Here is a 23702-nt window from a genome sequence, read left to right as displayed (position 1 = left end):
TTTCAGCCCATTGCTACTGTCTCTGCAGGACCTCGTCCTTAAAGCAGAAATTACCACAAGCAGGAATAATCCGATTGGGAAATCCGTTCCCAGGCTTGTCAGCCTAATCCTTTAATATTAAATAGACAACGAAATATTTATTTCCAGCCACCCCACTTTAAAAACATGATTGCAATAACTTCTCGCTACAATTCTGCAGGGGGATTTAATGCGATGAAGTATTAGACTGTTCCCTACTTCGCAGCAGAAAAAAAGGCAGGTGAATATTAAAGCAATTGCTCTCACAGTCAAATTCAGGCCTGTGCAGGCCACTGAAATTCACGGGATTGCCAAGGATGCAGAAGAGGACCCAGAGCATGCCAAATTGATTCCCTTGGTAAGGTATTCCCCGCTCACACTCCCCAGGCGCAGGACACATTGCTCTGAAAGGAGGACGCCTGCCTGAGTTTATTGCTCTGCTAGGGGAAGGGACACTTTTTGCAACAAGTTAGGGTTGGTCCTTGGGATCTTTGAACCCCTGGGTACCTCTGAGCTGATATTTCAGTATCTTCCGGTTCTAGACTCACGTCTGGAGCAAAGTGTAGAGCCCTGCACGGATACCAAATTTGTATCTGCATCCGATCCACAAACATGGTCCGCAGATACCTGCAGATTTGCAGGGTTCTACCGAAGTGTGAAAAACCACCTCCCAAAGCATGCCAGTAAAACTGAAGGGCATCGCTAGCTGGCCCTGCGTGTGAGAGCGTATTTACAGCCAAGGGTATGTGCACCTGCAAACAGCCCTGCTCACAAATTTTCCAGGGGGATTTTTGGAAACTTTTTCAATATGTGCCCCCCCCCCAAACCCAAAAAAGCCATTTTAAAATGTTCATGGAGGAATATGGTTCCCAAGCACCATACAAATGGCACGTGCCAGGTCCCAGGCTGGCTTGCAAAGTAACTGCACCTGCAGCAGCTGGTTCCGGTATATAAGGGGACAGCAGGATCCCTAGCTTCTGCGAGAGACGGACAGCAGAGGAACGAGTGACACTTACAGCTTCCAAGTCTTGCAGCACCGCCAGGATGAAGATGACGTATTTGTGTCCCGGCTCCAGGGCTTTGTTTTCGAAGTTGTCGTAGTGTTTCATGTCCCCCAGGATGAAGTGGGAGGGCAACGTGCGGAAATGGGCAGCGATGTACGGCTTGGGGAAATCCAGCTGCCGGGAATGACGGAGGCTCCGGCGCTGAAGCCTAGAGATGTCCTGAATCACCTAGAAAAGAGAAGAATGCAATGCTTGGGACCCAACGGCTCTAGTGCCCCAGGACCAGGAGGAAGGGAGGAAGAATTGAACTGTTCAGTGCAAACATATTAGCTCCACTTGTTCTACATACTGTGGGGGATTCGCCCTGCCCTACTCTCTTTGCTTGGGGCTGATCTTTCCAGAAAAGGGGTCAATGGTGCATTATGCATCACCCAGTCGGTTGTCTGCAGACGTGCCTCTCCCTGCGATCGGAGTGGAGCTGACCGAGTGCTCACCTCTTCCAGGTCCATCTCCTCGGGGCTGCTCACGGGGTTCATGAACTGGCCTCCCCTCGATTTCTTTAAAGGCACCACCACGATGTAGTAAGCCCTGAGAGTCAGGAAGGAAAAGACAAGAGGGATGAGGCTGCCGTCAGGAATCTCACACAGCTGATATTTCCTAGGATGTTATTTTTTCTACCTGGCATTACCGTTCCTTAGGGAAGGAGCCTGGCAGGCTGCTGATGGGAAAGCACCTGAGAAACGCGATGATGATGGTGGTTATGTTAGCGTTGGTCCCACACCACCTCTCCCATCCGCACCCACACTTGCTGGCTGCAGGCGGAGGCCGCTTGCATCCCTGACTTACGCCATCATTGGCGCTGTGAGTGGAGGTCGGCCGTTTCCTCCTCTCCAAGGACCGCGCCCTCACGGCGGCCTACCCCGCTGTGCACCACCGCAGGATCTGAGCGAGCACCTTGCAGCAACTGAACTAGCCCCCACCCGTGACTCTGCATCGAATCATTTTCCTGTGGGCGGCTGTCTCTCGGCTCGCTCTACAGCGGAAGCCTTGGGTTTGTTCTTGGGATCCAATGTTCCCAGGTCACCAGGCCCCTCACACCCACTCCCTCATGGCGTTGTGGATGGGAGAGGAGGAGCCAAAGCCAGTTATTCACTTTTAGCCCCTAACTTGGTGTAAAACACTAGCTAGTTTCCACCTTGGCACCAGGGGCCTTTTTAATTTTTCCCCACAGGTCCTTCCTTCCCTCACAGGCCTGCTTCTGAAACCAGCATTCAATCCTTCGTGTGGCTTCTGAGCAGGGGCAAAGACAGCAGAGCAGAGTCGCAGAGGCTGGCACATCCCACTCTCAGGCCCCGGGCTGCGAGGGAAGTTGCAGTTCCTATCAACTGTTCTAGGCAACTCTGGGGGCTGCGCCATACCGGAGGGGCCTTGTCTCCAGTTTACAAGCTAAGGGAGAGGTTTCCCAAAGCACAGATGGCTGTCGGCCTCTCCCCTCGACAGACAAAGGATGGATTATTGGGGTCGGCAGCCTTTCAGAAGTGGGGTGCCGAGTCTTCATTTATTCACTCTGATTTAAGGTTTCGCCTGTCAGTCATACATTTTAACATTTTTAGAAGGTCTCTTTCTATAAGTCTATAATATATAACTAAACTATTGTTGTATGTAAAGTAAATAAGCTTTTTAAAAAGTTTAAGAAGCTTCATTTAAAATTAAATTAAAATGCAGAGCCCCCTGGACTGGTGGCCAGGACCGGGCAGTGTGAGTGCCACTGAAAATCAGCTCGTGTGCCGCCTTCGTCATGTGCCATAGGTTGCCTAACCCTGGATTATTATCCCCCTCGGGTAGACAAGGCCCAGAGCAGTGACTTGCCCAATGTCACACAGGGTGTCTCTGTGCCAGGGCCAGGAATCAAACCTGGGTCTCATGTGTCCCAACCCAGTGCCACCCTTCCTCTGAGCTTACAAGGGCTTGCAGTGCTGCAAGATGAATCAAATAAGACAGTGACCCCTTTGCAGATGAAGAAAGCTGCATAATAAGGACACCAATCCTTCCCCGCCTATATCACCAGCGTCAACCTGGGCCAGCAGTGACTGACAGCCATTACCAACTCTCCGGGAGCTGTTTGCTGGTCCATGGGGGAATGAGCCAGGGGAGCCCGCCGGCTCCTAGTGGGTAACTTTGCTCGTAGCCTCAGTGGACAAGCCAAGGACTGAATGGGCCACAGAAGCTCAACGTTTCTTAGCCCAGGGAGGCTGCTCCTCCACACCACGGTTGAGGCACACTTGCAGGACAGCTAGTGGGGAGATGCTTGCTCTGCCCCTGCCCGTGGCTTTTCTGTGGGCACTGCGGCTGCCTGCACGGCCCAGTGCGTTATGATCGGCCGCCACTACGTTCACCGCAATAACAGGAACCTACTGGACAGGCGCTGAGCTCTTCACGTCCGGCAGGATCACCACCACGTTGCCATCCGCGTCAGCCTTGTGAGTCACCTCCGGCTTCTTGGTCAGCATGTCAGTGGTTGTCCAGGCCGCCACGTTCTGCTGCAGGCCGCCCATGCTGTTTCCCCGGTTCGTCAGGACAAAGTTGTAGAAAGTGCGGGGCTTCAGATTGGTGATGAGCTTTTTGGTGGTGCGGCCGTCCACGTCGATGGTCAGCTCGTTGTACTGGATCTGAGCAAGGCCAGAGCACCCAAAGGAGTCAGCTTCCTCTATGCAACACCACACTGCAGAGCTCCTGCCCTCCCCAATGCCCAGAGAGCACGCGGCATAAAGCAGCAGCACTACCCATGCAGTTCAGTCTCTAACCCCATCGCGCAACTGCCACGTACATGGGAACGAGCATCTGGGTGGGGAGCAACCGCAAAACTCCTTTGGCTTTCTATAGTTCCCTCCTCCGCAGGGTCTCGCAGCACTTTACAGGCATGGGATGAAGCCTCATGACTTCCCTGGGAAGCAGTATTCCCATTTGAGACATGGAGAAACTGAGGCAGGGACCACGGCATCGACTTGCCCAAGGTGAGAGGGACTCAATAGCAGAGCCGGGAATGAAACCGATTCTCAACTGCACCAGTCACATCTATGAGACACCACTCCCTACCTATGGCTGGGAACACAACTCAGCAGCCCTGGCTCTTAAACTCCATGCTCTACCCACTAGCAGGGCGGCCCAGAGTGGGGGGCAAGTGGAGTAATCTATCCCAGGCCCTGCAGGGGCCCAGCAAGCCCTGGCCAAGAATCCCTTCCCTGGCTAGAGGCATCTTTTTAATTTTTACTCACCCGGCAGCAGTCTGGGTCTTCGGCAGCACTTCAGTGGCGGGGGGCCTTCAGTTGCTCTGGGTCTTCAGGGGCATTTTGGTGGCGGGTCCTTCAGTGATGCCGAAGACACGGAGCGAGTGAAGGACCCGCCGCCGCAGACTCAGCATGCCGCCCAGTGAGTACAAACGCCGCAACAGGTGGTACCTTTTTTTAATGCCTGCTCCCCCACTTTGCCCCAGGCCCCCTGAATCCTTTGGGCGGCCCTGCCCACTAGACCATATTCTTCCCCCACCCTCCATAGCCGGGAACAGAATCTGAGTCCCAACTCTCCGTCCCCAGCTCTATACTTCACTGCTGCTCAGAGAAGGTTTTGAGGGCAGGGAGAAGAGGCTGTGTTCCAAAACATCACAAAAAGCCCCCGGGCAGGTTCAGGTAGAGGTAATGGAGATGAGCTTCCCACAGTCAGACTCCCCATGGGAGCAGCCTGGAGCTGCTGAACCCCGAGCAGGAGATACGCTTCTCTCCAGGAGCGCCCGAGGGAACTGGCTTCAGGGAGGGACGAGGGTTTAACCCTGAAAATACCATCCCCAAATTCTACCCCCTGCTGCCCTACAGCTCCCAAGAGGCGGGCCACGAGGACAGAGTCCCCAGTCCCACTTGCCTTGTAGGGGATGGGAGAGTTGTAGTTCTCGGGGAACTCCCAGCTCAAAAGGACGGAGGTCTTCATCACCATCTTCACCTTGAAGTTTTTTGGTAAAACTGCTGGAAGAAAGTGCAGAGGGACAGGAGGAAGAGAAAGAATGGGTAGGGGAGAGAGAGAGGGGAGAGGTTATCAGACACTGACAACAGGAGGCTGGCTGCACTGAGGTCAGGAACAGAAGGACCTGCTCCCTCTTCCACACTCTGCTTGGGTTTTGCCAGAGTCCCATCCCTGATGCCCCTTCCCACGCCTAACCCAGGGGCAGGATGGGGGAGGGTCTCTGCCCAAAGACATCCCGCCTCCCCGCACCCCACCCAGACTCCCTAAGCCAAACCCCCCCACCCGAAACGCTAGGCGCCTGAGCAGCTGCTGTGGAGAACAAGGCTCTGGATGTCTGAGCAGGCTCGGCTGAGGACAAGCCCCCGCCGGTTTTGCGTTTGGCATCTGGCTGAGTGGCGGCTTGCGGAAGCTGAAGAAAAGGCTCGTCCCACCTGTGCGAGAGGCTGGCCTGCCCCGGGAGCCAGTCAGGAGGGCGCCTGGACTTAACTTGGAAGGAAGCAGTAAAAGGGACTTACCTGGCGAAGGCAGAGAGGAGCGCGGGGCCCGTGCGTGAGACCAAACGCTTTGCATTTACTCACCAGCCCGTTCTAGGCTGGCTGGACCTCCCCCGGCTCTGCCTCCCGGCGCCAGCCCCGGTTACAAGGAGAGAGAGGAGAAACCGGTAAGTCCTACCTTGGTCCAGCAGGAACGTCCGATACTGAACAGTCGGGCTGTATGGCCCGGGCCCTTTACTGGTGTGAGCCCGGATTTTAACGTCGTAGGCGGTGTTGGGTTTGAGGCCGTTGAGCGTGTATGAGTTCTCAGGGGAGGGGGACAGGTCTTTTTCCAAGGGGCTGCCAGGGGAACCGGCTTCTCGGTAGGCCACAGTGTATTTGACAATGGCGCCGTTCCTCTCGGCCAGCACGGGGGGCAGCCAGCTGAACTGGACTGACATGGAGGTGATGTTGCTTGCCTCAAGGATTTGGGGGTAACCTTGGGGGATGTCTTCGGGGATGGTCAGCTCCTGCACGGCCTCTTCCCCAAAGCCAGCCCGGCTTTTCACGGCCAGCTTGAAAACATACGTGGCGCCCTTGTGGATGTTGGTGGCGGTGTACTTATCCTCCTGGGCTGTGAACTCCAAGGTGGACAGGGGGTCGATGTCCTGTCGACCGAACTGGAGCCGGTAGCCCATGACCTGGCCCTCGGCATCCAAGGGAGGCTCCCATTTCACCAGGAGAGAATTCTCCTGAGTCTGATGCACGGACAGGATGGGCTTCCCTGGAACTGGGAGAGAACAGAGAGTAGAGACAAGCTCAGTTCCATGCCAGCTTTCCTCCTTGCACCAGGGATGGAGAAGCTGGGTGAAGGGGTCAGAGGGCAGAGCTATCTAAAATCCTACTTCTCTTGTTGGCTCTGCTGCTCGCTTGCTGAGTGACTTGCCCAAGGCCACATGGACCAACACTTCTGAGTGGCCGCTGATTTTTGGGTGCCCAGTTCAAGACATCTTCAGGCCTGAATTCAGCAGGGCCAGGCACCCCCAGCTGCCACCGACTCCCAGTTGCCCTGAAAATCAAGCCCCAGGTGTCTTGTCAGGCTCCCAAAATCAGTGGCCACTTTCGAAAGCATTTATCTTGACTTCCCTGTGCCTGGGTGTCTGAAACGGGAACGTTAACATTTGCCCACCTCGCAGGAAGCTTTGTGATGACAAATGGGTTAATGTTCAGGCAGCATTTAGAGCCATAGATTCCAAGGTCAGGACAGATCACTGCGATCACACAGACGATCCAACTAGATAACACCAGTCAGAGAACTTCCCCAGAATAATTCCTAGAACAGGTCGCTTAGGAAAACATCCTATCTCGATTTGAAAGCTGTCAGGGATGGAGAATCCACCCCAAACCTTGGTAAATTGTTCCAGTGGTTAATTACTCTCACATAAAATTTACACTTGTTTCCGGTTTGAATTTGCCAGGTTTCAATTTAGGAAAGGAAACATACTATCAAAGTGCTACGTACTACTCCAGAGTCAGATTTAGCCATACAGTTGTGATACTTTAACTCCCTCTCCCTCCAAAGTGTTCTGCAGGAAGGGTCCCATGTTGACTCAGTGACACGACTTGGAACAGATCCCAGGAGTCCAACTTCCAGCCTCTGGCTGTATTCACTAGACATGACTGCCTCCCAGAGCTGAGAAGAGAGAACCCAGGAGTCCTGTCTCCCAGCCTCCTGCTATAGACACTAGACAACACAACTCATGCAGAAAAACAGGGCAGGAACAGATTGGAGCAAGCTGGAAAGCGCAGAGTTGCTGAAGGTGAAGTAATGAAGGATGGAAAGGCTGCATTTCTGGCCAGCCTGGGGTCCTGAGCAGCAGGCATGAGGCCAGCCGAAGCAAGTTTGGCAGCTGTCTGATCACCCAGCTGGGAAGGGAAAGATGGGGGCAAATGGGGACTGGAAACAGACTCCAGGATATGGGTGAAGTGGAGGAGAGGAGAGTCTCTGTCCAGACAGTTCGGCTTCTTCCCTCCTGGATATCACAGGGACATTGTTCTCAGCCAGCTCCCTCCGCAACCTGTCAATTCCACTGAGTTTATGGGATATTGTGGGAGTCTGGTGATGCCTCTGCCTAACAAGCCCTGTCCCTGCCTGAATGCTAAATGAGTTAATGGCCAGGGTTTGATTACATATGCAGGCCCGGGGGTTACTGGAGTCGGAGTGGTGAGGGCATTAATTCCGGCAGCTCATGCGTGGTTTACACTCACTCCACTCTATTAAAGATCTAATTTCCTTCTCTCTCCCGGTTGAGGAAGCGGGGGAGGAGAAGGTAGAAGGGAAGGAAACGGGTTTCAGAGAAACACAAACCAGCTCTGAAGTTAATCTGGCTAGGGGCATGCAAGTGAGGATTGGGCAGAAAGGTGTGTGTGTGTGTGTGCGTGTGTGTGTGAGAGAGAGAGAGACACACACACACACTCGGAGACCCTGGCAGCACCAGGAGACACTGGGGAAGCCTGCTTGGTTAGAAGCAACAGCCTCGATATGTGAACACGCGGACATGGGCTGCTTGGAACGAATGTTTTATTCATTTCAAACAACTGGAGAATGGCTGGTGAATGCTGCTGGGAAAAGCTCCTTTGGAAACACTTAAGAAACATAATGTTATTACAGAGAAAAACAATGCCATTATCTTTATGTCTCAGTTTTTATCACAAACATTACTATAATCAGCCAGGCCTGGAAATATTACATTTGCACTACAAATATAATTTGGAGGGGGAGAAGGAAGGGGGAAAAAGTGTTTTATTTTGCAACTGGGTTGGACGCTACAGGAGAAAATTGGATGTATTACAGTATTTAAATTCAGCCCCTAGCCCTGAATGATAAAGAAAGAAATCTCTCCTCTTGGAAGGTGTATTGACTCAATAGTGGAAAGGAGAATGTTTCAGAGCCATTTGAAAAATGCTTTTTTTTAAAAAAAAGAAAAAAGCTATTTCAAGTTGGGGGAAATTGAGTTTTGGGTAATAGCTGCTCTGCTGGAGAAAACATATCTGGGTGACTGATGCACCTCTTCTGCAAATTCTAATGGGAGAGATGAGGAAGGATGACAAGACAGAGGAAATGAGTGACAAGGCGGGGGGGGGGAACGCTACAGAAGAGAACACAAAAAGGGAACAGAGACCAGTGAAGAAGAGAGAGTGAGAAAGACACAGAAGTGAAAGAGGGAAATCTAGGCAGAGTGAGTGGATCAGGAGAAGAGAGCTAGGCAGGGAAAGGGAAACGCTAGGAGGCGATATGCCAGGCTGAACTGAAGTGGCACTGAAAGGAGTGAGATGCAGATGTTCAGGGGGTTTGCTGCTGGCGCCAGAATGAAGTTTGCTTAAGTGTCTGGAGGATTTGTCCTCTTCAGTACTGGGACCCTCTCCAGCTAGGCAGGAAAGGTCACATTAAAGGGGGAAGGCTCCAATGCTCCAACTCCACGCTCACTGGGGAAAGAATGCATGGAAAGGGAGCCTCAGTGTTGGTTTCTGCCCTTGCCATTCCAGGCTGGGATGCCAGATTCCTGGCTGCATTGCTCCATCCGCTGCGGCTCTGCATTGGCTTTGCAGCCTTGGGGGCACCCAGGCTAATGATGCCACATTTGACCAAGGGCCTTTGATCAGTGGAGTGGCAGCTCACAACATTTCCAAAGGTGGCTGACGGCAGCTGATGCAGCTGCCCTGCGCAGGAGGCAGAGAACCCCTGAGTGGAGAAGAAAAGGAAGGGGAAGAAAAACCAGCAAGAAAAGAGAGATGAAAGAAGGAAATGAAAAGGGGAAAAAGCTGCTGCCTGAGAGGAGTGAATGCGAGAACATGGTGGGCAGGGAACCATAGGAGCGGAGGGAAGACACAAGTAAATGCGATTCCATGGTGATGCTTTGAGACACAAGGGGAAGGTGGAGTTTCAGAGGGTCAATTGCAGGTCTAGGCACAGCAGTCCTCCCCCTCAATAAAACCTTTCAAGTGCTGTAGAGCTGATGCGAGCTGTAATAGCGGAGGACTGGAGCATCACTGACCCCAGGGATGAAAGGAGGCGAAAGCACCCATTTCCCAGTGCAGCAGAAAGGTTCAGGGGAACGACAGACAGACAGATCCCTCAGTGGCTTTTGTCGTTCCTCTGCTCTGTCCCTACCTCCTCGCCATGATCCCGTTTCTTTGTACTCAGACCGGGAGCAGCCCTGCCATAAGGAATAAGTCAAAGGGATGAAAGAATCGGGGTTTAGGAGGGCAGCTGCGTGGCTGCCAGAGCCTGGCTCCAGGAGATCAGTCTAGCAAAGGTCAATGCTGTCTGTTCTTCCTCTCCGCACTGACCTTGGTGCTGCTAGTACAGCCATCAGAGACAACGCGATGGGAATGGGAGAGTGGGTGGCCTCAGCTATCCCCACGTGTGTTCTATTCCTCTGCTGTTTGCTAGTCTACATTCGCTGCGTGCTCTGACCGGCCCAGGAGCCCAGCAACTGCTCGCTGCAAGACCGTGCTGAGGGTCCCAGTTGAAGTCTGTTTCCCTAGGAGTGGGAGCACTTCAGAAACTGCGTCCTCGGTGCCAGGGGAGCAGGGCCAGGCCAGCCCCCTGCGCAGAAACCCCCTTCACTGGGTCTGCAGTGGAGATGATTGCTCTGGACAGAGCAGGGCCTAGCCCCTTGAAGCTGGAAGGATGGCTCGAGGGGAGCACAGGTGGAGATTATCGTCAGGGCTCTGTGAACTGCGAGCCTCTTGGTGAGCACATACCTCATTCCAGGGCTGTGCCAGGAGATGATTTGGGGACTTTTAGATCAACACCAGTTGATCCTGTGTGAGACATGATCTGACTTTCCCTTCCCATCTCAGTGCCCTATGTCTGCTGCTCCCTCCTGCCACAACTCCTCCCCGACTAGGATGCTCCAGCCTCTGGTTTTCTTGTCAGCTGACACTACAATTTCCATCCCACTACACTCGCAGCCTGAGAACTTCCTGGCCTTTGCCTCTCAGTTCCATGTGGCTGGTCCGCTTAGGTCCCCGGCAGGGGGAGTTGCTCTGAACTCCAGCAGGGCCACGGAGCCATCTCCTTCCAACCTCAGCGGCTCCCATGCTGCTGCCAGGTTTGCTCAGCCCTCTGGCCAGTTCCCTGCTGGGCCAGAGCCACTGATCTCATAGGCAGCAGGAAGAGATGATCAATACCCCTCTGGCTCCAGCCTTTCCTCCAGGTAAACTTTACTCAAGTACTCACAACCACACCCCGGGCATCGGCAGGCCTTACAGACCCCGCTGATGTACACTGCCCTGTGCCCTGCCCAGAAGTCTACACCACACCTCCAGCAAAGCACAAGCGGGACCAGATTCGAGTTTCCCTTTATCAGCAGGGTGGTTTGAGGAGGTGGGAGTCCTTAGCTGTATTGGGGATGGAGCATATGTAGCATAGGCCATTGGGAGGTGTAATGAGTTGTTATCTGCTGCATTGGGTGAGAGGGTGTTCTCTTCAGGGGAGAACTGGGAGTTCTCTGCGGTACCGGGGTAGAAGGCTGTCTTTAGGGGGAATCAGGCGTTCAGTGCTGGATTGGGGAAATTGCTTCTCTGCATAACGAGGTTGGGAGAAGCGATGAGCTGCATAGAGAGGAAAGAGTTTCTCCAATTCTGGGCCTGGGAGAGTGAGACGACTTCCAAAGGGGAGGGGTGGGGAGGGGGAGAGCCTCTCACCTGCACCCTTGGTCGTGACCAGTTTGGGTTTGCTGCGGGCGCCGTCCCCTTTCATGGTGTAAGCCGCCACCGTGATGGAGTACGAGGTCTCGGGCTGGAGCCCAGCAATGATCATTTCCTGTTTGCAAGGTGAGAGAGAGAGAGAGGGAGGTTTTTGTTTTTTTTAAAACAAACGCTTGTTTCCTTGCAAGAGCCTCAGCCCTGTCCAGCATGCAGGAATGTTCACCGACACTGAAAACACAAGGCAGTTCTAGGAAAACATGGAGATGGGGTGGGGGACGGGGTACAGTCTTTTGCTATGAAACACAACCACCCCAGCTGTGAACAGACCCGGCATCCACAGGGACCGGGACGAAACGCACACTCTCTCGAATCCACCTCAAACGCAGCCCCTATCTCAGCGCCAACCAGTTGAGCCGTCAAAACACGGCGGTGCTCTTCAAAGCTTCCCTCTCTCCCACACTGTCTCAGAGGAGGGCTCCGTGGCTTCAAGGAGATTAAACTCCCTCCTCCACACCCGCCAGTCAGAGACTTAAAAAAAAAAAAAAATTGCCGCCTGTAATATTAAAGGGATTGCTTTAATGCAAACTGCAAGGCAACATTTGGTGCCTGCATGTTAGGGTGCAGCGTTCCCCCCCCAACCCCATTCTCTATCACTCTCACCACACCTGGCTCCTAAAGAGCTCTTGATCTGAAGCAGGACTCTAGCCTGGCCCTTGGCAGGGAGGTACTCTGCCCTTCAAAGACTGTCATAACAATAACACGCATGTTAAAACAAGCAGGAGGGGGGCATGCACAGCAGGGTTTTCGCCAGAGCCCTGGGTGGGAGGGTGAAGGGAACTTTGCATTTGTTTGATCTCTTCTCCCTCTACGAAGTCTGGGGCCCCAGGCTAGCACTTGGAAAAAGGTTACTGCTCCTGAGAACCTCTGTCCTGCCCAAAGTGGGGCCGGCAGTGAGAGAATGGACCTTAAAAACAACATGCTGCCAAGGAGGAGGGATGGGCCAGTTGTTAGGAACCCAACCTCCGACTTACAACAGTGGCCTTCAATTCCTGGGATGTCTACACTACAGTTAAAAACCTATGGCTGGGCTCATGGGGCTCAGGCTAAGGGGTTTGCAGTGTAGATGTCCGGGCTGGGGTGCAGCCCAAACTCTGGGACCCTCCCGCCTCACAGAGTCCTAGAGCCCAGGCCCAAATGTCTACACTACGATTACACAGCCCCTTAGCCCCAGCCCAAGTCAGCTGGCATGAGGCAGCCATGGGTTTTTAACTGCAGTGTAAACACACCCTCTGCTCCCCATCTGTACAAGGAGGATCAGAGGACTGCCCTGCCTCACAGGAGCATCATTCTTAGCAGGAAATCAAAATCTCAGCCTAAGTATTTTCATTCTAGCAGTCTAAGCCTCAGTACCCACTAGCCCAAGGGAGGAATGCCTTCCCCCATTGCTTTGTGGCTACCATCATCCTTCAAATCATGTCGGCATTCAAATGGAAGACGTAAACACTGCAGCTGGGAGCAAGCATCCTGACCCAGAAACAGACTCGCAGTAGCACTGCTTGAACTAGTGTGCTAAAAATAGCTGTCTGCGCATTTCAGCCTGGGCTGGACAAACAGTATGGACCCAGGGGATCAGGTGGGCTGATACTCTACCCATGCTGTGAGGAATCCTCCCAGTTGCAGTGTAGAGACACCCTGGATCCACAAAGTTGATTTTAAAGGTCCAGCCCCTTGTGAGTTGCTAGGATTAGCAGGGAGTGCTTTGTACCAGTGAATAGCTGGGAGCCTCGGCTTTCTAATGGCATAAAGTGTTCACATTCAAGCCCTGATGGTTTAGAAGCTACTGAGCTCTTAACGTCTCTAACTCAGCAATGTTTTTTCAGCAGTGGACCAGGTCTGCCATATAGTCACAGACCTTGCTCCTACCAGCCCGTCTTTAAATATGCAGCTTAGTTACTCTGTTCCCACTTTGATGTCTGAATTGCTTCCACTATCGAGAAGCAGCTGACTCGATCTTCCCTAAGAGCTCGGGGGAAAACCCTGCGGTATTGCCATGTGCTGACTAAAGGAGCAATCGGGATGGCATTGCGAAGTGTACAGGGTGGGGCGCGAATGCTTAGAAACACTGTAACAAGCTTGAAAATAGACAACCAGCACTGAAGAAAATAAATAACGAAGATACAAAATGTCACACCACAAATGAAGAGGGTGGAAGGGAGAGGACAGAACCGGGACCAGGCAGGAAGCATTGTACTTACATATTCAGCAGTGTCATCCGTTTCCCACTGAGCAGAGAACAAGAGAGGATTTGCAAGTGAGAACACAAGAGGGAGAAGAGGGGAAGAGAGAGAGAGACACACAGCCTGAGGAAGAAGTCCCTGGGCAAGTGGCAACTTGAGGTCAGAGGTTATCAGGCCAAGGTGAAGGAAGAAGTAGCATGGGAGAGATTAGTAGATTTTGTAGTGACCTCGGCTTGATTGAAAGGAATGAGGCCCCGCCCCGGGGCCTCCCAGAAACGGGAAGGATGGAGCCTACTTATCCCGGTGTTGGGAGAATGGCTCATGGTCGTCCTCAACAGCTACAGTCTGGGAGCGTGAATTAACTGAATATGACAAGGGACTTGTTTGTTGGAGAGATGCTGTGCCACTTACCAGTATTTTGGGTCACTTGGGGCTATATGCCAAACAGATGGCCAGGGTGCGCTCCCCACAAGTCACCATGGGAGAAAGGGGGCGGAAAGTCCTCACCTGGGCATCAGCCAGCATGACATCCTTGATCTGGGGCAACCCTTTGGCCTCTCCGTTCTCCATGCGCACATAGTGGACCTGATAGCCACGGATCTGCCCGTGCTGGCGGTTCTGGACTGGAGAGCGCCAGAACACTTGGATGGCCGTTGAGTTCAGAACCTCCACCTCTACTTTACGAGGTGGTGCGCTGGGCACTACGGGGTAGGGAGAGAAAAGAGGGTACAGGTGTTAAGACTTAGCGCTGGACGTTTATCCAGATTACATGAGGCAGGCATGTACTGCATCTAGAGCCTTGCAAGTGGGCTGAGGGACAGTCAGACTTGTGGAAGGCCACCACATCTGCTGTAGGCCATCGCACACTGTCATGGGCAGTGTCTGGATGGCTGCAGCATAGCTCGCCAATCTGGATGCATGAAGGTGAGCTCATGTCTTCTCTCTCTGCTCAATCTTCCTTCCATGAGCCCCTTCCTCAGAGCTGCCTGCCCAGAAGGAGCTGTATAATCCTGGATCAACCCACAGGCAAACCTGATTTCTGAGGAGCTAGCCAAGGAAAGCTCTGGCTGTGCTTGAGGGACACTGGGACGATGCTTGATGCAAGGAAGATGGGACTGAACCAGCCCTTTCAAGCCCTTGCTCCTCAGGCATTTAAATGCATCTGGTACTCAGCAGCAACGGTCTGATCTCAGGGCATGAAATGGGAAGAGACACTGTGGAAAGGAATTAGGATGGAAACGGGATTTGGAGCAAACAGTGTATGGGACCCTGGCTAGGACAACAATGCAGCTCTGTCTCCCAAGGGCGGCAGAACAGGGTGGGCCGGGGGCCATGGTCCTCCCACGTTTTACTGGCCATAAGGGGGAGTGATGGGGGAGAGGGGCTTGGGGGAAAGGGTGGTGTAGGGGCAGGGCCTTGGGGCAATGTAAGGTGACCGGACAGCAAGTGTGAAAAATTGCAACGGGGTGGCGGGTAATAGGAGCCTATATAAGAAAAAGACCCCAAAACCGGGACTGTCCCTATAAAATCGGGACATCTGGTCATCCTAGAGCAATGGGTAGCTGGAGGGAGGGGCCTCAGGAAGAAGGGGCGGTGTGGGGATGAGGCGTAGGGGGACGGCACAGGGCCACGGTTCGGAAGCCTGTAGCTCCCCTCCCCCGCCACAGTTTTAGGGCGCTTCTGCCGCTCCTGCTGTCTCCTATTACTCTGAGCAAGGTATTACCTCCAGTAGTGGGTATCGCGTTAGGATACGGGCAGAGGGATGGGCAAATGGGAGAGCTGTTAAAGGTGACCTGCAACGGAAAAGAATATTGGACTTGGGTCCTTTTTGGCTTGTTTGTGATGAAGGAAGACAGCCCAGAAAGGTTGCGTTTGTTTTTTAAATCATTTCCCCTTTTTCGCTTGCTTTATTTTACCCAAGAAATATCAGTTAAATCAAATCTTCCCTGTTCTTTACTTGAGGTCTCCTTAGGAGAACCAGAGAACTGGAACAAGAGCTCTTTTAGTTCTTACATGAAGGGCCTGGGTTGTTAATCCTTTAACAAAGAGATCCCTTCACCTGTTTCTCAGGTTTTTGAGTTAAATATTCCTTAACAACAAAGATGGGAAGGGAGGAACCCTCACATATTTTTAAATAATTCTGGCTACAAATCCTGTCCCCTCTCAACGGCTCAGATTCTGCATCCTTGACAGCTGAGAGGTCATAATCTAACCAGCTCTCCATCCTGCCACAGAATTTCCTGGGAAAAGCAGTGTGGACAAGACTTGAATGCCTGGATGTTAAAAAAAAATCAAGCAGGAAAAGAAAACCACAGAGGGCCTGATTCTCAGAGGAGCTGATGTCCATGGCACCTGCAGGTTTTTAGGAAGATGGGTGAGGAAATCTGAGGTGGGGGTGAAGGGGGGAACCTTCAGGTTCTCTTCTGGCATCAAAAAGGAGCAATAAAAGGGACCCAAAAATCCAATGTCTTTTCCTTTGCAGGGAAGTCTCCTCGGTCATGTATTTGTGGCGGACTCGGGAAGAAAAGAAACCAAAAGGAGATGGAATTACCATCTTCGTCTGTTCGGACGACGACTGGCGAGCTCTCCGGGCCTGGCCCCACCTCCGTGTGCGCCACCACAGTGATGCGATATTCTGTCCACTTTTCCAGCTGTTCCAGGAGGATCTGATTGGTGGTTGGGGGGATATCATTCACCTCCTTAAGTTCCGTGTCCTCAGAGTCCAGCGCTCGATAGCGGACGCTGTATCCAGCCAGGACACCATTTTGGCTCTCGGCCGGCGGAGGCCGCCAACTTACCAGAATGGCAGTGGATCTGGTGCTGACGCATTTTATGTCTTGAGGGGGGGCGGACGGTTCTATGATGGGGGAAAATTCAGGGGGGAAGGGAAAAAGGGGAAAAACAAAAGATGGGAAAGATAAAAAAAAGAAAATGATAACAAAAAAATCTAAAATAAAACGTACAAAAAATTTGGTTTAGGAAGGTAAATTAAAAAGAAGAGAGGGGGTTGGGTTTTTTTTAAAAATAAAAAATAAAGGCAAGAGAAATGAAACGGAGGCATCGGAACATAAATGTTACAAAGCAAAGGAATAAAACATAGAGCGGGCTAGCCCAACGCATCCTTTATTTTCAGGTATGGGTGACTGGGCCACAACTGAGCAACCAGCCCTTCCATCCTGGGACGAACAGCTTTTAGCTCCTGTTTTTAAAGCAGCCTTGCAAACTTCAGTACAATCAAAGGCAAGTCATGTTCCTGATGAACTGGTAAAGTTGCATTAATCCAAATTTTTTAAACTAGGCTTAACACAAAGATTTGCAAAAGGGACTAACTAGAGACTTGATCTTCAAAGGTATTTAGGTGTCTAAAGATGCAGAAGTATGCCTAGCAGGATTGTCAAACGCTCCTAAAAGTGCCTAACTCTCATTGGAGTGAGGTGCCTAAGCCACTTAGGTGCATTTGAAAATCTCATTAGGCACTTATCTGCATCCTTAGATGCCTAAATACCTTTGGAAATCTGACCCTAGGTGATTTTGGATGCTTTGATTCCCAGAGGGCAGGTGCTTGGCACTTTCTGAAAAGCAGAAATGTGTCTCAGGCTGGGGACCTAAACTCAGCAGCCATTTTGGAAAATCCTGGCTCTAAGACCATGGTAAAGCACCTAAATTCGACAATGTTGGCCTTAAGTTCCCCATCCCCATGTGTTATCATCATCCGTAAGCCTGACAAGGGCCAGGTGACGCACATGTGTCTGGGCTGGTAGATCTGCAAGGCAAGTTTGCTGATGTGCTCTAAATCAACAAACCACAGCCCCAGTAGATAGCTTTTCAGCCCCTGCAGGGGTGGGCAGATGCTTGGAGTGCACTTGCAAAACCCAAGATGTCCGTCAGGATGAATACATAAGTGCTGACCACCATTTAAAGGTTATTTAAAGATTATTCTTGGGCCAAATCCTACAGTCCTTACACAAAGTCCCACTGAAATAAATCAGGGTTTCAGCTGATCATACAGGGCTCAACTGTGGTCTGACAGTGGGGAAATCAGGGCTAAATTCACTGAAGTCAATGGCATTATACTGGTCTGTAATGAGTATGACTGAAGGGGGACTCCGTCCCCAGGACTATAGGGTTGGAATCCCTTCGTTTGTATTACTGACACCCTGCTGCGGTGTTTAACAATCTCCCCGTTTGCTTTAAAAAAATCTAACTGACTTTTCACCATTTTTGCTGTGCCTTCCCTTTACTCTGCTTGGCCAGTGCAAATAGACTAATCACTTTCACGTCTGTTTATATAGTCAGTTTCCCTTTCTGGCTTTCATGCACTGTTGTGTTTGGGTTGCAAACTTCATATTATATGGGATTTTAAAAAAAAAAAAACCTGATTTTCACAGATTTCTTTATTAATTGAACACAAACTCTTCTATTAAGATTAGTTTTTGTCAGATCTTTCCTTTCTCCCTGTACCCAAAACCTTAAGTTTTGGGCCTAAACTACCTTCACACGGCTTCTTTAACAAAACAATTAAAGCTTTCCCCAATTCGCTCCTTCCCATCAAGAAAAGGAGATTTCTGTGCGGTGAACAGGCAAAGTTCTGCTCCCTGGGGTTACGATCTCCAGCAGCTGGCTAGCCACGTCAAATAATAGAAAACATGTCAAACAAACAACCAAAGAAAAACTTGAAACAAAAAATAAATCAATCCATTAATTTCAAAACGAAAGATCTCTCAAAAAGGAAATCATAATAAAATAATATCGATATATAAAGCAAATCCTTTCAGAACGATCCCAGTCTGTTTACCTACCTTCCAAACTTCAACTGCTAACTTATAAGACTTTCTTACGTGAGAACAAGAGAAACTGAGCAATGAGGCCAGACCAAGCTCCTGGTGGGTTCCTGAAAACAATTTGCTTTTAGGATATTGCCCTTCCCCGGCAACTACTAGTCCCTCCATGCTGGCTAGTCTCCCCCTCCTTCGGCTACCTAGCTTCTGCAGTAATGACAGACGATCAGTCTCTGATCTATCCTATTTCTGACAGATACCAGCACCCAGACTGGTGACAGCGTGGCCAGATTCCCCATAACAGACAATTCTCTCCACCTGGCCTGACCATAAAGGATGATGAAGCAAAATAGGCCGGTGTGCTGTCTCCTGCAATTTAGAGGCATCTACGCCTTTTTCATACTGAGCTGGAAGACGAAACAGCCCCAAGGTGCCTCCAGCTACCTGTCCTTGGCACCCAACGCTCAGCCCTGCCTCCACTCCTCTGAACCCAGCTGAAACCACAAGGGCTGTGAAACCCACTGCAGAGAGGGTCTGACCTGACCTACCCTTTCCATCCCGAGCCTAAGGCTCCTGACACTCATAACGAAAGCCCCAGTAGGCAGAGCATGGAGCTCCGGCCTGCGCTTGGGAGCGCTGTTTCCATCAACGGTGGCTGTGCCTGGCACTCTCTCACTCACCCTCTAAGACCCAGCATGAGGACCTGCCGCATGTCCCCGGAGCGAGAGCTCCTTTCGCGGTCATTTGTAGCACTTTCCCTGGTTAAAAGGGAGCTGGGGAAGGGGAGGGGGGCACCTGTGCCCCACGCCGCTCTCAACTGACCACAACGCCTGGATGAAAACACCCACCAAGTGCTGGCCATGTTGGAGAGACACTCTTGGGAATTCATGGCATAGTGAGTTTCCTTCACAATCCAGCCCAACCTGCAAGGAACTGGGGTGGGGGTGTGTGTAACAGGTGATATGCTTCACTTAGACCAGGGAGCTGTGTGCACTTGACAAAGAAGTTCTGTGGACCTGGGCTCCACCTCTCCACCAAATACGTTGGCTACACAGGGGACTGCCATACAGCAAAAAGCCCACTGCGAAGCATATAACTTTCTGTGCTCACAGATTTCTTTTCACCAAGCAGGCAGCTTTTTGAGACCCCCCCTCTTCCCGCCCATTCCTCCCCCGGGGCTGCAGGATACCCAGGGTGCGTAGGAGACTGCGCAGTGACAGGGTGGACTGTATTTGTGAATCAGCTTGAGACCAGCCAGTACTCACCTGAGCTGCATCTTTTACAGGCTTTAAGTTGACTGTCCAAGCCACAAGAATGACCCTTACTGACCTCGTATAATACATTGCGTTTAACCCTTTAGGTACCATAGACTTTAGATCATTGTAATTTCACTCAGCGCCTATTTGGAGTGGAGACAAGGATCAGAGCAACTGGGTGGGGGAAGACCCCTCTTAGGAAGAAGCAGAGAGGTGAAAATCCCTCTGGTTTCTTTATAACCCATCCCACACGTTGCACCCCCCCTCCCCTTTCGCTCCTGTCAAGTGACACCTGCTTCCTACACCAGGAGAAATTTTTGAATGAGAAGGGTATTAAGAAACTCTAAGGGCCCCACAGCTAGGTTAGAAAAGGCAACATTGCCGTAGGCCTCCAAGCATTTGGTTCATTATTTTCCAATCTACGTCTCTGGTACTTGAAGAGTTAAAACCCAGCTACTTCAAGAAGAAAAAGATACTTTACCTTTAGTTTAATGGATTTTACTTTGGTTATGATGTTCGGGAGAGCCACCCTGACAAGAGATGTAGAGGGGGCTGCGCAGAGGATGCATGCAGGGAGGGGCAGCGGGCCAGGCATGCATGTGTGTGACAGCTGAGACTGGTGGGGAAAAAAACCACACAGAACACCACAGCAGGTGGCTGGGGTGGGGAAAGCTTTGGTGTTGCAGAGACGAGGTGGGAAACTGCCCAGGCAGTAAGAGAGACAGACGGTGCGGGGAGCTGGCTTCACTGGGTTGTGAGGGCATGCAGAGAGAGACAGACAGGCAGGCAGGTAGATGGATGGGGAGAAAAAGAGAGCCAGGGAGCAGGCCAGGAAGGAGCTGAACAGAAAAGGGACTGCAGAGGAAAGACACGAAAGCCTGCCCGAGCCAGAAGGTCTGTGAGCCGAGGATGCCACCCGGACCGGGGAGAATTGACTTGTTCATCCAGCAGCCGGCCAGGAAAAAACGTTTCACCACGTTACAAAATGTTGACAGCTCCCCCAGCTGAGGTTCTTAAGAGCGTTAAATTCGTGAAGCTGACTGCTATCCCTCTACAGCTGAGCTGCAGACCAATGGAACAAACCACATCTCCTCCCGGGCGAGTGCCAGGATAGAAAGATCCCCAAAGAAGCCCCCCACCTCCCATCTCCTTTTTTTTTTTGGAAAACCTCCAGCATCGCTAAGCCCTACAGCCATTTTCCACCCCATGATGCCCACCCCTCTGGACTGCTTGCATCCAACCAAAAAGCCCAGTTCCCAAATCCTCCCCCCTAACCCAGTCCCATGACTCCCAGAACAAAAAGCTCTAGTAAAACAGAAGCAGAGTGTGGGAAAGTTTTGACACCTATTCTTGAGATCCTTTCGATTCATTCTTTTTATTTCTTGGTGCTGATCAAGGACATCTGGTTCCTTCTACTGGTACCGAACTGGGTCAGAACTGGAACCAGTGGTGTTTCAGCAAAGCCAGGAAAAAAAATTTCTTTTTATATAGATACCGACTTTATAAAAAACAAACAAAAAAACCAAAAAACATTTCAAGGAAGGAAGCAAACAAACAACCAAACAAATCTCTGAATGGACTGGAGGCTTGAGAAAGCCCCGGTAAGAAATTCTGTCTGAAGTAGAAACAGAAACTCCCCTTTCTTCTTGCTCCTGGGCAAGAGAGAGAAGGGGAGCTGACAATTAAAATGGAAAGACAAGGCGGGCCACCCAGCTGAGAGGCTGCTGCTCCCACTTGTTAACGGTTGTGAGTGATGGGAGCTCGCTTGCGCTCTCTCCCGCTGACCAGAGCCATTTCTGAGCTAGTTCTGCTCGCAGCTACTCCAAACTGCAGCCGAGGGATTTAGTAGAGATGAGAGGAGACAGAAAACACAAAGAACAGCTGCCACAGCCACTCATGCAGTGAAAAAACACCTCATTTAAAAGCAAAGATCTGTGAAAAGCCCAGGTTGAAATATTGCCATCCAGGGCTAGTCGTCCCCAGGGCAACAGTGAAGGGAGACAATCCATTAAACTAAAACCAGCACATTTGGGTTACATACACTCCATCCTGGCATCGTTAACCTCCCCCACGCCCCCTGCAGTGCTCCTCTCTCCAGCTCTGCACAAGCCCCAATGGCCTGTCTCCGCAGGCTATGAAGTCGCTTATGAACAATGAGGTGGGGGCTGCTTTCCATCATACCGATGACAATGTTAGTTTTATTAACCACCATCTATCCCTCTGGCTCACAAACCTCTCGCAGAGAGCTCTCTTAAGCCCCTCCTGTGTCCCCCCCCGGGAGCTCCCTCTCAGTTTCTGCTTGTTAACAACCCATAGCTTCAAAGGTGGAGGCGGGAAGCCATCCTCACTGAGCATGCTCAGAACAAAGGGCCGATGAGGACTGCGTGAAGCTCATTAAGCCGCCCAGCTCGTTAAGCCGCTCCTCTTGGATGGGTGGTGCTAACTCACACCCTGGCCCCCGGCCCACCCAAATCTTGGCTATCTAGATCAGTGAGGAGGGAGGCAGTGGGATCCACAAGTACCAGGACGACCCCCTCCCCACAGAGTACCCCAGTCGTGCAATCCTCTCCTGTGAGGACAGTGCCATGAAGTCCCCATGGTTCCATACCCCTGTACCCGCCATCTGTGGCTCCCTGACTGTCTTCCCCTCAGACAAGGCTGGGAAAGGAGAGACACCTACTAGACTGCAGGGTCCGCTCCCTGACCTCCGGGGTGTAGGCCCCCAGGCCCAGAGCCGAGCGGGCAGCCAGCCGGAAGACATACTCAGTGTTAGGCTTCAGACCTTCCACTGTGAACGAGGTCGTCGGCTCAAAGGTCTTCAACACCTGGACGTGGGCGGCGGGGGGAAGAGAAGAAAAAATAAAAACTCGGAGCAGAGACATGAAAACCCACCCTACTTTCCACGCCCCCCAGTCACCCCAGCTAAGGGAGGGTCCAGCCATTATGCAGGGGAAAGAGGTGGAACCATCATCCCCCATGCCTCCCTGGTGGCACTCACCTCCCTGCCGCGATCTCCTTCCTTGTAGCTGAGTTCGTACTTCACAATGATCTCCTGCCGGGAAGGGCTCCACGACACTCTGATGCTGGTCTCCGTCCTGGCTTCTGCTTGGAAGTTCATCGGCTGCCCAGGAACTAAAATAGACCAAGGAGGAATCCACGGGGTTGGGTTGGACAGCCAGCGCAGAAGAGGAGAGAGAGACATGGGCCCAAGATTACTGGACTATTTAGAAGACTCTTCCGCCAACCCACACACACACACAAGACTTATCCATAAGTAGCATACGGGTACGTGGTCCTAACTCTTTCTCACAGTACCTGCAGGAAGGCAGGGGCTTTTCTTTACAGGAGCCCAGTGTCTGTCACCCTGCAGGGCCAGGACAGGAAACCATCTACAGCTGCTGGAGACAAGACAGTCCTGGATCATGGTGTCCATTGTCCCAAGCAATGCAGGACACAGCCCTCTATCCTTGAGAGATGGTCTCAGCCTCTCCATGGCTTGGACGGTTCCGGGAACCATTACATAGAGAGAGCAGACTTCCTTGGCCTGCAGCCAGAATGGGGCTCCTGATTACCAGGGAAGGAAGGGGTATGCATTTCTGACAGAGAAGGGTACTCGGAGGAACTCAGGCATAAGCGAAGTCAAATCCTCTGTTCATTCACAGAGCATTCTGGGTAATGACATGCAGATGAATAGAGCGAGCATATCCCACTTGGCTTACAGACAGAATACGGCTCTGCCTTCTTGTAGTACCTTTGATCAGAGGCTCTCAGCATCCTTTAGAGATACCACACCTTGGGAGGTGGGGGTATTAGTCAACCTACTTTAGAGGTGGGGAAACTGAGGCACTGTTTTACCATGAAGTACTCAATGTCACACAGAGAGGCAAGGATAGAGCATAGGACCCCTGTCTCCTAGCTGCCTGCTGTAACCACTAGACCACACACCCCCTGACAAGAGCTAGGAACAAAACCCAGGAGTCCTGACTCCTAGGTCCTCTGCTCCAGCTGCTGGACAGTGCTTCCTCCCCAAATAGCTATTTCTATTTAAGCCGAAGACACTTAAGCAGATGACACTAAACTGGGGGGAGAGGTCGATATGCTGGAGGGTAGGGATAGGGTCCAGAGTGACCGAGACAAATTGGAGGATTGAGCCAAAAGAAATCTGATGAGGTTCAATAAGGACAAGTGCAGAGACCTGCACTTAGGA

At 51.7% G+C, this 23702-nt stretch overlaps 1 protein-coding gene across 17 annotated transcripts in view; it reads right to left on the bottom strand.

Moving 5' to 3' along the window:
- PTPRS (protein tyrosine phosphatase receptor type S) overlaps window positions 1-23702 on the bottom strand; it is a 247104-nt gene that overhangs the window by 32899 nt on the left and 190503 nt on the right. For 8 of the 17 annotated variants that reach the window (XM_030540232.1, XM_030540234.1, XM_030540233.1 and 5 more), the window contains 11 exons: window positions 22494-22627; window positions 22176-22320; window positions 16013-16318; window positions 13969-14162; window positions 13480-13506; window positions 11222-11339; window positions 5709-6299; window positions 4938-5035; window positions 3438-3691; window positions 1517-1610; window positions 1035-1250 (listed from right to left, as the gene is read on the bottom strand). In XM_030540232.1, coding sequence (XP_030396092.1) covers window positions 1035-1250; window positions 1517-1610; window positions 3438-3691; window positions 4938-5035; window positions 5709-6299; window positions 11222-11339; window positions 13480-13506; window positions 13969-14162; window positions 16013-16318; window positions 22176-22320; window positions 22494-22627 — 2177 coding nt within the window. The remainder of the gene's footprint in view (window positions 1-1034; window positions 1251-1516; window positions 1611-3437; window positions 3692-4937; window positions 5036-5708; window positions 6300-11221; window positions 11340-13479; window positions 13507-13968; window positions 14163-16012; window positions 16319-22175; window positions 22321-22493; window positions 22628-23702) is intronic. The other 9 variants (XM_030540244.1, XM_030540246.1, XM_030540245.1 and 6 more) reach the window with 2 other exon arrangements.

This window comes from Gopherus evgoodei, chromosome 22 (genome assembly GCF_007399415.2).
Source record: "Gopherus evgoodei ecotype Sinaloan lineage chromosome 22, rGopEvg1_v1.p, whole genome shotgun sequence".
Classification (NCBI taxonomy): Eukaryota; Metazoa; Chordata; order Testudines; family Testudinidae; genus Gopherus; species Gopherus evgoodei.
Note: the sequence above shows the minus strand (reverse complement) of the source record. Positions and strands in the feature narration are given on the sequence as shown.